Source organism: Penaeus chinensis, chromosome 30 (assembly GCF_019202785.1).
Source record: "Penaeus chinensis breed Huanghai No. 1 chromosome 30, ASM1920278v2, whole genome shotgun sequence".
Lineage (NCBI taxonomy): Eukaryota > Metazoa > Arthropoda > Malacostraca > Decapoda > Penaeidae > Penaeus > Penaeus chinensis.
Genome location: NC_061848.1, coordinates 7145569 through 7158068, shown reverse-complemented (window position 1 = coordinate 7158068; position 12500 = coordinate 7145569). Strand labels below are relative to the sequence as shown.

At 33.8% G+C, this 12500-nt stretch overlaps 1 protein-coding gene across 5 annotated transcripts in view; it reads right to left on the bottom strand.

Moving 5' to 3' along the window:
• The window catches only part of LOC125041139 (phosphatidylinositol 4-kinase alpha-like), a 48984-nt gene extending 36629 nt beyond the window's left edge, over positions 1-12355 (bottom strand). For 2 of the 5 annotated variants that reach the window (XM_047635925.1, XM_047635926.1), the window contains exons 1-10: positions 12163-12355; positions 9233-9446; positions 8171-8350; positions 7526-7787; positions 5665-5839; positions 5253-5430; positions 4809-5018; positions 3917-4000; positions 567-667; positions 1-95 (exon numbers count right to left, since the gene is read on the bottom strand). The exon at positions 1-95 is cut by the window's left edge and continues 62 nt beyond it. In XM_047635925.1, coding sequence (XP_047491881.1) covers positions 1-95; positions 567-667; positions 3917-4000; positions 4809-5018; positions 5253-5430; positions 5665-5839; positions 7526-7787; positions 8171-8350; positions 9233-9446; positions 12163-12252 — 1589 coding nt within the window. In that variant the 5' untranslated portion in view covers positions 12253-12355. The remainder of the gene's footprint in view (positions 96-566; positions 668-3916; positions 4001-4808; positions 5019-5252; positions 5431-5664; positions 5840-7525; positions 7788-8170; positions 8351-9232; positions 9447-12162) is intronic. The other 3 variants (XM_047635928.1, XM_047635929.1, XM_047635927.1) reach the window with 2 other exon arrangements.
• Between the last annotated feature and the right edge of the window lie 145 nt (positions 12356-12500).

Genomic DNA, 12500 nt, shown 5'->3' with positions numbered 1-12500 from the left:
AGAAGAATCGGCGATGGACTGACAAGGAAGTCCTGTAGATAATTTATGCTGGTCCCGGCAATATTTGGAAACTTGTTCGCTAGCTTTCCCAAACCCTAGAAGAAGAAGGTAAATTATAAGTATCAATGAAACTCAAAATCCTGACAACTAGGCTACTCCTTCCCTATGCTCTATAATCTGGACTGATCGAAGATAAACAATGAAGTTACTGACAAAGGCTGAAGGCAGGGGCATACCGTGTCACTAATTCTGTCTTTTGCTGTAGAAGAGGAAATTAAAAGTCGAGAGAAAGGCACCTCCGAGAGAGATGAGAAAAAGGCACTTCATGGTCTTTATCCTTACAATAAAGTTCCACAGGTATTTTGGCATGACACAACAAAAAAATATATATATCATTCTGTCTCAATAACAATATTACATCAAAAAGAACATTAACTTGTATACAAACCAAACACAATGCAAAATCAAGCTACATAGCAAACAATATATCCCATTATCTCTATCTTAAAAAAAAAAAAAAAGTCTTTAGATCTATACCCCTTCCTCTAGTCCTTCTGCCTACATACCTCTAAGCATACCAGGAGGAGTGGCATGTGAGCTAAAACCAATCGATGGCCATGAGGAAGGTTAAGCTTCTCTGTCAGTCGATTGCAGAGGCTCTCGGCATCTATGGGAGTGGGAATTCAATTAGAAACCACCAAAAACAGGGGATCATAGGGGGTAAAAAAATGGAAATTTGAATGTAACATACTGAGAGCCATGTTTGTAAATTCAGGCTTTTTCTCTCGCTTATTCAGGAAAGTAATGAATGCCTCCCAACAGCAAAACATTTCATAGATAGCTTATGCAAATAGTTGAGTACTTGAACACTTATTTTTGAAAATATAAAACAAGAATACTTTTAATGCTCATTACTCTGAATGAAATCTCACAACAACATTATGCTCTGACTATGAAAATTGATTATAACAGTACTACATATAAATACAATACTCACAGCAGCACAAGAAATTCTAGCATCAAGCAGTCATCATTCAAAATTTATCAAGTCTGTTTCGCTTTTGTTAGGCATTAAATGGATTCACAAACAATTCTTTATCATGTCCCATAGTTTTAGATCAATGTTATCTTTCTGAAAGTAGCTCATCATCATCAAAGTATTATGTTTCAAACAATATGGAAAGTCATATGCTCTTTTAAAATGCAAACATAACATTAAAACACATTCACATTCAGTATGTCCAATGAAAATTAAGAGTCAATAACTATATCCTGAATCTTAACTTTCTAGAAGGGATAAAAAAAAAAAGAAAAAAAAGAAAAAAAAAGAAAAAAAAGAAAAAAAAAGAAAAAAAGAGAATGTCAAGAAAGATACGCAATTACATACGTCATAGATCAAAATTAAAACAGAGAATCCCTATTTTATTTACCACATCTGAGATCAACCAGAGTTACTACAGTTCATAAAATTTCACAGTTTTAACACTTACAGCCACTGACTTGCAAAAACGGTCAGTAAAATAGGGATCCCGTTTAGGAGCAAAAACCTCTTCTACAGAGTTGTCTTTCTAAACCAGTAACAATATATTCTGCTGGCCTTACTACAAGCCAATGAGAATATAAAAGAAATTCTCAAAACAATTGAACTGGTCACCATCAGTTCCACAATGTATATTCAAATCACCTGCTTCTTGTACAGAGATAACTTCTGTGGTTGTGTATACTGAGAAAAACCTGAGGAATATGTATGCTTAAAACAATCAGTGATGTGAAAAATAAACATATACAATCAGGACTGACAGAAATAAAGAAACTTGTCATAAAGTTAAAATCCAAAAATATAAGTTCTGCCACCCTAACATCACCAAAAAGAGGTACTAACACTGACTAAAATAAAACTTTATCTCCCTTTAAAATACCACCTAAAAAAAAGCCATCTCCTTACAGTTTTTATTTCCCTAAGTAAGATCACAAAAAGCCTCATGACTAAGAAAGAAGTTTTTTGGCTCAAACGAGTTGACATAACAAAGTGCTCAGTGTAATCTGCGCAAGAACATTTATCTATAAGTTAAGCTACACCTCATTTGAAAATCCACTCAATACAGCTATATTAGCTCATTTCAGTATCCTACTGTGATACCTGCATGATTGCTTAATGTGTTTTCTCTCTCAACCATAAACTGTATAATTACCTACAGATGAAAAATGAAACTATGAAGCATACTTGTGCATCACAGCAATTAAAAAATCTTATTGTATATGATGTATGAGATAAAATCACTTCTCAATATGTTTTATGCAGATTGATATTTTAAAAAGCTCTTATAAAATACTGCCTGTTTAACTGAATTTCTGATTTTGCTTGTCATAAGTGCATAATCAAATTAATTCTGTATAATTTTATCAACAAAATGCAAATGCCAGATATGTTAGGCATCTTTAGATTTGAAATTAAAGAACACAGTTGTTAATCTATTAAATGCTGAAAAAAATAATGTCTCAGTCTCATAAACTTCAATTTAATATGACTAACACTTCATATGTAAACTATTTTTGTATAAGAAATGTATATCTTCTGTCATATGAAGACCATGTCTTCTGTTCCATGTAATGGACATAGAATATATTTGTATGTAGTGTGAAGAATATAAACCTTTGGCCATTTTGCAATGTAATAAAATAACACCTTTTACACCCAATATAAGAACTACATTCCATTACAAAAATGTTAAACTTGAATTGGCAAATTTGCAACAAATTTCTTCACTCTGGGAATTCCTTAGGTGAAACTGAAGAAAAGATAATAGTTACTTTTAGTTTCACATCTATATACCATACATTTTGCATTATTTAAATGTACATAAATCTTTATGCAAATGAAGTATCAATAACATAAATGATTCTTCTATGGCCTCATTTTGTATAGGCTATCCCACTGCAACTGTCATGTCAAGCCTATCTCATGATCCCACTTTAACTCATAATCAACCCCTTGGATCGGGGTGACATGACCATCACATCTTGGAAAATCTGGCTAGAGGAGCAGGTCTTGTCACCGCACACACATGTTTGCGTACACCCAGCCTACAAGTGGTAGAGCAGCCACTCATCTAAGCCAAATACCCTGATTTTTGGTGATGTGATTGCCATGATGCAACCAGATCCAATGAGTTAACTATTTGCCTATAATACTGCAAGTACAATTAGTATTCCCAATAATAAAACGTATGTATATATATCCATTAATGTGAGAACATCCAACCTAATTAGAGTAGTAAATATTTGAACACATGTATTTTCTCAATTAGTAAAATTAAAATGCAGTCTTCGGTTATATCATTAGATTTATATTTGCGTCCAAATCATTCAAAAAGTCAAACGTTAGTCATGTCAAGATGAAAATAACATATGGTCATAGAACCAAGTGAAAGCAGAGAAACAACTGAGAAATGAGACATTATTTCAAATACATGCCAGCTGTGTATGGAGAATGGATATTTATGTGCATATGAATGTATATACGTGTGTGTTTCTGAAAATCATGGAAGCATGTTTATGTCTATGTTCATATTAATATATATGTGCATATATATACATATATATACATTATACATACATATATATATGTATATATATGTATATATATGTATATATATATATATATATTTTATATATATATATATATATATATATATATATATATATATAAAATACATACATAAATCTTTATATGAATATATGTATATATACATATACATACATACATACATAAATATATATATATATATATATATATATATATATATATATATATATATATATATGTATATACATACACACATTTCCACGCAAGTGTAGAAACTTATGGTTGTTAGTATGGCAAGGCGAGGTCCCACACAACACATCCTATATTGACCTGTGTTACCATCAACATCTTGCATCTGGAGATGATTTGTGAAAACTGACAGAAGGAAAGAGAGTTCTGAGCCCTGGTCTGACTCTGAAACATGAACAGGATTCAAGAGAGCACTGCCCACATAGAACACATAGAACACGTAATCAGTATATCTATGACACGAACTGTTAGAGGAATCACTCACTTATATAGACATTTTTTCTTCATTTTAATATCAATACTGTAATAACTAATGACATCAACATAATATATATATTTTTTTTTTTACATAATAACAAAAGTACACTATGTCACTTCATAAATACTTGACTAACATTCATGAGTTTACTCCATGGCAAACAAGGAAAAAACAAAAGCATACAAAAACGTTAGAACTACTTTCTTTTTGCTTGATTATATGCAGTTTCAGTAAACAACAAAATAATGACAATGAATATCTTTTTCCCACAGATGAATACTGTGCTAGTTTATAACTTCATATTGTTGATAAAATCATATGAATGTCTATCATTCTCTACTTTTCATTCATGTGCATTTATATACCTGTCTGTGTAAAGTTTACATTCTAATGTAAACAAAATAGACTTATATTACTGTTGCAATGCTACTAAAATTTAAAGAATAATAATAGTATTTTTCAAGAACATTGGCTAAAAACAAGGTGGTAAATTCTATAAAACATCTATTTTGGCTTATCACTTTTGCCTTATTCTTATTTGTCTTCACTTCCCCCCCCTCCCCCATTCAATATCATACTATATATCTTATAAGTTTTACACTGTACAATCCAACTACAATCTCTCCATGTTAAATTAAAAAAAAGCTTACTATAGACCTGACATCCCTGAAAACACAACAGCACAATGCAATCCAAGAATGCAACAAGACTTACCTGACTCATCAGCAATAGCCCATACCAACAGATCAACACAAGCAGCATTTGCCTGAACATTGATCCTAAATGTGTTAACAGCTTGAGTCTTCACAGCAGGGTCGTCCTTCTCTCCTGATTCCTGCTGTTGTCCTGCAAGTTCAGTCTGGCCAGACAGGTAGAGGCTCTTCACAAAGTCTTGGACATCTCTTGTAAATGGCACCGGCAAGTCTTTGGAAAATAAATCAATTATTGTAGCCTAAATACTGGTTATATATATTATTTCCAGTATGACATGGCTAACTTACACAGTTACACATATCGTGTATAGTGGAAAAAGAGAACTAACACTATTTCTAGTATGGGCAAACTTTGGTGTTTTGGCAATTTTGCTCTGTTGAAGCAGTTGTTGTTAAAAATTAGACTGAAAATATATAGAAGACTCTTTTTTAACATATACATTACCTTTCTGATAGGCCAGAAGTTCCCTAAGAAGTGTTACCATGACCAAGTTAATAGTCTCACGCAGAGTCCTATATGGGAACATCTTGATCTGGCCAGAGCTGAAAACTTCACGTGATACCTCATCAAGTACTCCCAGTACCTCCTTTGCCAAGAGTTTCTTTGCATTGGCTAGAACAGTCTGTAATCCACAAGAGAAAGAATTATAAAGAGGTTCTCATCTTTACCCTTCCAAAGTTTGTTCATAACATTAGTACTTCACAATGAAAATAAACACTAGATTTGCTACAACCATCAAACATTTCAAATACCTTTCTTTTAAAACTATATAAACAAAAAGCACAATTTTTCATATGACAGATAAAAATAAAAATAAAAATAAAATAAAAATAAGAGGCTTTTTATCAGAACTTACCTGTAGATGCTGCACTGGGAAAATTAATGTGTGATCATATTGGGCAACCTGAGGCAAGCTTGCCCCAAAGCTGGATCCATATTTCTGAAAGAAGTACACCTTCGGATCGTAGGGAACAGACTGCTGAGACTGCAACGAAGGACGTTTGTTTGGGGCTCCTCCGGGGACTCGTAAACTGTGGGGTAAAAAAAAATGTGAGACTTATAGATCTCTTACCTATATAATTGTAATTCTGAGTAGTCATTTGCCTAAGAATAACAATCACGATGAACACCCATACGTGGTCTACCTTAAAACTGGTCAGGCTTTAAACATTAAGTGTAAAAAATTAACATCATTTTATCCTCAGACACTACTCAAAATACCTACAGTATTCTGGCTTACAAAGAAAGAATTTAAATGTGAATCAGTTATTTTGTGTTCAAAAAGTTATATTTTCAAATAGTCACATAAACTTCCACACACAATGGTCTTCTAAGTTTAAAAGCACAAATATTTCAATACTTTATTTATAGGCAAATGCTCTCAAGCCTAAAACTATCCATCAACACTAATCTAATAATTATCCACACAGGAAAAAATACACATGCACAATTTTTATAACGGAAAGTCTTGATTTATTTAAACATACAGATCATGCAGAGGATATACATTACTAAGACACTTAGTTTACCAATAGACAAGAGCTGTGTGAATCTTTGCACTTTAAGATTCTTGGGATAAAAAAAAAAATAATAACTTTTACTTTATAGCCATATAATACACAAAACAAAAGCAGATTACTCCACTACAGATTCTTACAAAGACTATCACACCAATGAATAACTAAGTCTTCAAATTCTTCCATTGTGATCATATACTATTGCTGGAAAGTGATTACATTGTAAAGCATCCCTGAGAACTGTTTTCCAATACACCTATAGAGAAATTTTGACATATTTACGGGGGATCAAAACACACAAATTCACTCAAATATTCATTTATCTAGGACACTGTCAGAAACCACTCATACAACATTTACTGCCACATGCAATAGCGGTTCCATGCTAGAGGTGTGGGGGTGCCCACTGTGATGTGCCAAACGGTACTTATACGGTGACGAAATAATCCTTGTAGAGTAAACAGAGGGTCAAATTAAAATTGCCTCGTTGATATCTGAGACTTTTGAAAATGATAACAAATAGCTAAAACTTACAGTCCCCATCTGTAAGAAGAAGCATCACTGTAGAAAGCTCCCATCTAGGGCTGCTGAGCTCCTTATTTTAGTTTCTCACAAAAAATATTTGGAATGTGCGAGAACCAGTGAAAAATCTGTGAGACCTTCAATTACTTTCAATTTCGGTGATGAACACAAAATCCTACTTAACACTGAGGAAACAATAAATAAAGAGAAAGAAGAAGAAAAAGAAGGCCACCATAAAGGTCAATGACCTAAGAGTATTAAAACTTTCAGCATCCTACAGTGTGCTACAAATAATAATAATAATGGTAAACTAAGTAAACAAATAAAACTATGGCAATATTTATGATCAACCCTATTAGTCATGATTCTTTAATAAATAACCTTAACCTGAAGTTATCAAAATCAGAGACAAATTAGATATACTCTTTCCAATAAACCAAACATTTTAGAAGCTATTTGATTTTACTAAGTAAATGTCAGGACTTGAATCTTTCGAGAATGAAACCAATTACATGATCCAATTTTTTCCAAGTCAAAGATGGATCCCATAAAACCCCAAAATTGAAAAATGTATCAACTGCATGACCATGCTTTACCTATGCCATTACTGCTGCAACTGATCACTGGCACTTGACAACATTAACTGCAAAGGAGAGGAGGGGCTCGACACCAACTTACCCAATGTCCCGGTCGCTATCTACACTGACGAGTGAAACCACGTCAGGACAGGAGGGCAAGGTGGACGACAATGACCTTGGAATGATGGGACGAAAGTTACTGAAGCTTTTCTTCTTCGCCATCTGTGTAGTTTCCGCAGGAACAGGTGTTGGGATGGTTGAAGCCGGGAAGATGCGTAGAAACAGAGGGTCTCCTGATGTAGATCTGCCTAGGGCACGGGCCAGGCCCAATAAAACTGGTATTGTTCCACGGCATAGGGATACTGAAATTGGGGAAAATTTTGTTAAATGTTCTTGTCATTATTGCTAGTTCTTTTTAAATGAAACATGGAATCACTGACAAAAGAGAGAGAGACAGAGAGAGAGAGAGAGAGAGAGAGAGAGAGAGAGAGAGAGAGAGAGAGAGAGAGAGAGAGAGAGAGAGAGAGAGAGAGAGAGAGAGAGAGAGAGAGAGAGAGATTAAAGAGCAGACAATAAAATATACATAAATAAAATAGCAAATAGCAAACCAAAGCAAAAAAAGAGTATATGTTTTCTTTTCACATTTCAACACTGAAATACACTTCCAGACTAATATCATGACAAACAGCTTACACACACAAAATAATTTGATAATAATCATTTCAGTTCAATAAACAGCACTCACTTTTAGCATTGCTTGAGCGTAGCTGGTCATCTCGCACATTCCTAATGATGCCATTTGTCAGGGTTGACAAAACTTCGATTTGTGTATTGATAATCTCATCACGCACAGTCTCACTTTGAGCGGCAACATCACTCAGAAGTGTTGTGAGCAAGAAGCTGAAACGCTCGGCAACTGGTATGCCTGTAGTGTGGAATAGTAACATGAGGGGATTTGTAGAACTTTATTTATTCTAAGTTAGAAAAAACAATATCTGTCATGAATTCCATCATCCATCATTATCAATGTTATATAAAGTTTTAATCACTATCCTCTTAATCATAATAACATAATCTTATTATTACCAAGAAAATGTTTTATATTTCAATCACTATCTTATCTATCATATTAACTTTTCCAAAATGTCAACATATTATCATTTCATAGAAATAAAATAATATAATAATTCCTGGTAATTTTCTATACTCATTGCCACTATAAATATATTCTCAACATATTGTTACATCATTTTCCTTTTTATCACCGTTCCTACTATCCTTTCCTGCAGTTGTTTTAGCATTCTTTATACATTCGAGATGGCTCCACAATCAACAGATTGTGGAGCCTGTTTATCCCACTCCTTGAATCTTTGAGAAAAATGTTGGTTTCAATTACTATTATCACTGTTATTAACATCATCATAATATCAACCATAAGAGCTATAATAAAAAAGTAATAAGAGTAATAATAACCCAGATAATATTTACTAAAATAAAGAATTCAAGGAATATGTAAACAAGTGATGTCAGGTAGGTCTACTAATCAACCCCCTGGCAACTCAGAGTTTGTGAAGCCATATATATGCATAAAGAAAGATATAAGAAACCCCTAGAGTTGAATGCATAGGCACAGGTACTATTGGTCGACAGGTTGATAAAACAAAGGTTACCATAACCATTATAATTTTAACATTTCCAATATTTTAATAGGTTTCATATCGTTAATAACTCATTATGCAAAATATCTCTATGACTTAAATATTTACTAACAATCACTTCTCCACCCCACAGTGACCCTCCCACTTACGATCCGTCAAGTTAATTTTCTTTTCGTCCAGCCATACAGCCTTCGGGAGAGCTCGAAGCAGTCGGAGAAGGTATTGGAGGATTAAGGCCTCGTGTTGCAGGCCAGACTCAAGAAAATACACTCCTAGCGCGACCACAGCATCTTGTCCTCGTTGGTCCACACGGTAAACTCCTCCATGACTTTCCCCCGGACACAGGGATAAGAGCTTCTCAACCTGTGGGAAGTCATTCACTTTACTGAACAATTCTGTTTCTTTCCATCACTCAATCTTAAGAACTAGACTGCAGAAATATAAAAGAATATTATTTGTTATTATGCATGACATGATTATGAATAACCTAAACAAGCATGAATTCCATGTGTTCAAAATATTTTGTTCATATCTGACTGTGTTCCTATGGATTACCAGGCACATCAATCAACCTTTATTCAGACAATTTCATAGTAATTATGAGATTACTGATTTGAATCCTTTTTATAAAGATTTTACTAAAGGCATACTATAATTAAGGCCTGGACATCATAATAAACATACTGAATTATGGCATTTATCAGTACATGACACTGACCTCCCTAATAAGTCTTTCTAAGATGAGTTATCTGTTAAGAATGTGTTTTGGGAGATTTTTTTGGAATAAAACCCTCTTCATCATACAATCTAACTGAGCTAGAAGGCAGAGTATGCAGCAAAAGTATAAATAAGAATGAACATCTGTGCTCAATGGCTCCCTGGATTACAGCCCCCAAGTATTGATCAGGCATTTGGATCAAACTTTTGGGGTTTCTAGCACTATTCTAATACTTAGGGGAGGTGGCAACTAAAGATTCAACAGGTCAAGACTACACATTGCTTGGCATATGTCCACCTTACTTTCTACTATGCATGAACTGCTATCAGCATTCGAATATTACATCTTCACCAGAAATCATAATTCTAATGAATATGTAATATCAGTGCATTAACTGCATATCTTCCATTGTGGAATTGATTCTCATATATAATTTCTCTAAATCTGACATTACAACTCTGTTACGAGGAGACCACCTCCAGTGGAAATGTACACAAACAAAAATTCTAGAGCCACTAAATGTACTTGTTTATTATTATTATTCAAAACACCTTGATCTTCATCAAATAATTACATATCATAATCAGGGTAATGAAGACGACACTAACCTAACCTAACCTAAAACATTTAGGCCCTTTAACAGAGCAAAACTATATAAAAAATATATATAACATTGTATTTTAATGATTAAAGAAAATATTATATGCTTCTGCATTCTATCATGCACTTTTCAGTACAATATTCCATTACTACAATTAACAACCCATTTGGTAAATTATATTTTGTTAGTTTATTTCAAGGAAAATTAAAAAACAGTCCTTCAAACCATTATATAATTTGCATTAGCTAAAGAAGCTACATGTATTTGCTAGAAATTAAACATGTAGTATTAACTTTCTTTGTAACTTGTTCCACTTAAACATACATGAATTTACTCTCCCTTAGCAGACCTAACATAGCTAAATATTAATCTCAACAGGTTTTTTCTAATATTCATTAATAAATCACACCTAATGCATTTTCTAAAACATATACCAGAGAGCCTGTTACAAAAATGGAGGATAAAATCAGTAACTAAATTTTGTTTCCACATTAAGAATTTCTGATGTCATCTAATCATGACTCTTCACTATTTATGACTTGCAAGTACCATAAGCTTTTCAAGATCTTTTGCCGAGTAATGCTACATCAACACATCCATCCTGGTGTTGAAAAGGATATTAATGCCTTAAATAGTTCCTTATTTTATATAAAAAATATAATAATAATAACTGTCAGTTAATTTGACAAAAAATAAACTGTGTTGATATCCTATACTTTCACCCAGAATTACTCATAAACATTTCACCAATAATAACGTTTTTTAACTGAAAGACTCTGAGGCAAATCTAATAAATAAGAAACCATCAACACCCAAAAAAAACAAAAAAAATAAAAAATAACACCACAAATGTTTATAACTCTATTCTATCCAAATACACTCTAAAACCTATTTCAATCTGTGCAAGACATTCTATGCTCTTGCAAAGGCCTAGAAACCATCACTAATACACAATCAGGCAAGAAAGAACATAGACGCAATCTAGATATTGTGCCACGCAGGTCTACAGACTCTAGCTTTGCAAAATAAAGGTGGCGCACAGAGCCATCTAGATATTGTGCCACGCAGGTCTACAGACTCTAGCTTTGCAAAATAAAGGTGGCGCACAGAGCCCTAATGGCTAAGAACTAAATAGAAAGAAAGAAAAAAAGGCTTTCATTAACGAATAACGTTTGTTTTCAAATTGTGGACATACACAATAACTTCTAAAAAATATCAATTCCTTTCCTCCATTGATGTGACCTTGAAAACAATTTCTCTATCTAAACCTTCTCCTATTTAAAAAATAATACATTTCTATAATGATTTAGACTACAGTTAGCCGGAGAATCTCAACGGCTAGAATATAAACATTTTAATCCTCTGGTTTACATTCCCATTACTGACCTTATCTTAGACCTTCCCAAACCCTTCCTTTCTGACAAAATCATTCAATTACTGAACTTCTCTTGGGTTTTGAGCTGGTTTTGTTCTCCTGTTGGTCATATTTCCGTATTGGAAAGTCGTCCATAGAATCCAAAACACGTTAAATCTGACCATATTATGATTCCTGACCTTATCTTTTAACTCGAGAGACCCTTTCATCACAACCATTTAACGGCGTAGATTTTTGGCTTAAAATACCAAAAAATCACGATCAAATACTATAACGATATTGCTGACCTCACCATACACGCCTAACGAATAAGAGTGAATAAACAAAGTAATAAAATACTACTAATAATAATGACGTGACCTTTCAACCCAAAATCAACACTGACCTTATCTTGTGGCGTCGGCTTTATTTTAGCAAGAGTGCGAGCCAGCTGGACCACACACTTGCTGAAGAAAGACCGGTCGTCCACGGTCATCTTTCCTTATTTCCTTCCTGTGTCGAATCCTTCTATTATCGCCAAATCAGTCCATTTTTCATCTCTCTCTCTCCCTCTCTCTCTCTCTCTCTCTCCTCCTTCGTCAAGTGACACTTATCGGATTCGAACTCGTGAAACAGTTTTCCGAACCGTGAGATAAGGAGTTCGAACCTCGCGAAGCTCTTGGCGAACCCCCCTGCCTGGTTTGTTATTCGCACAGTCGTTTAGATTCTTTATTCGCACAGCGG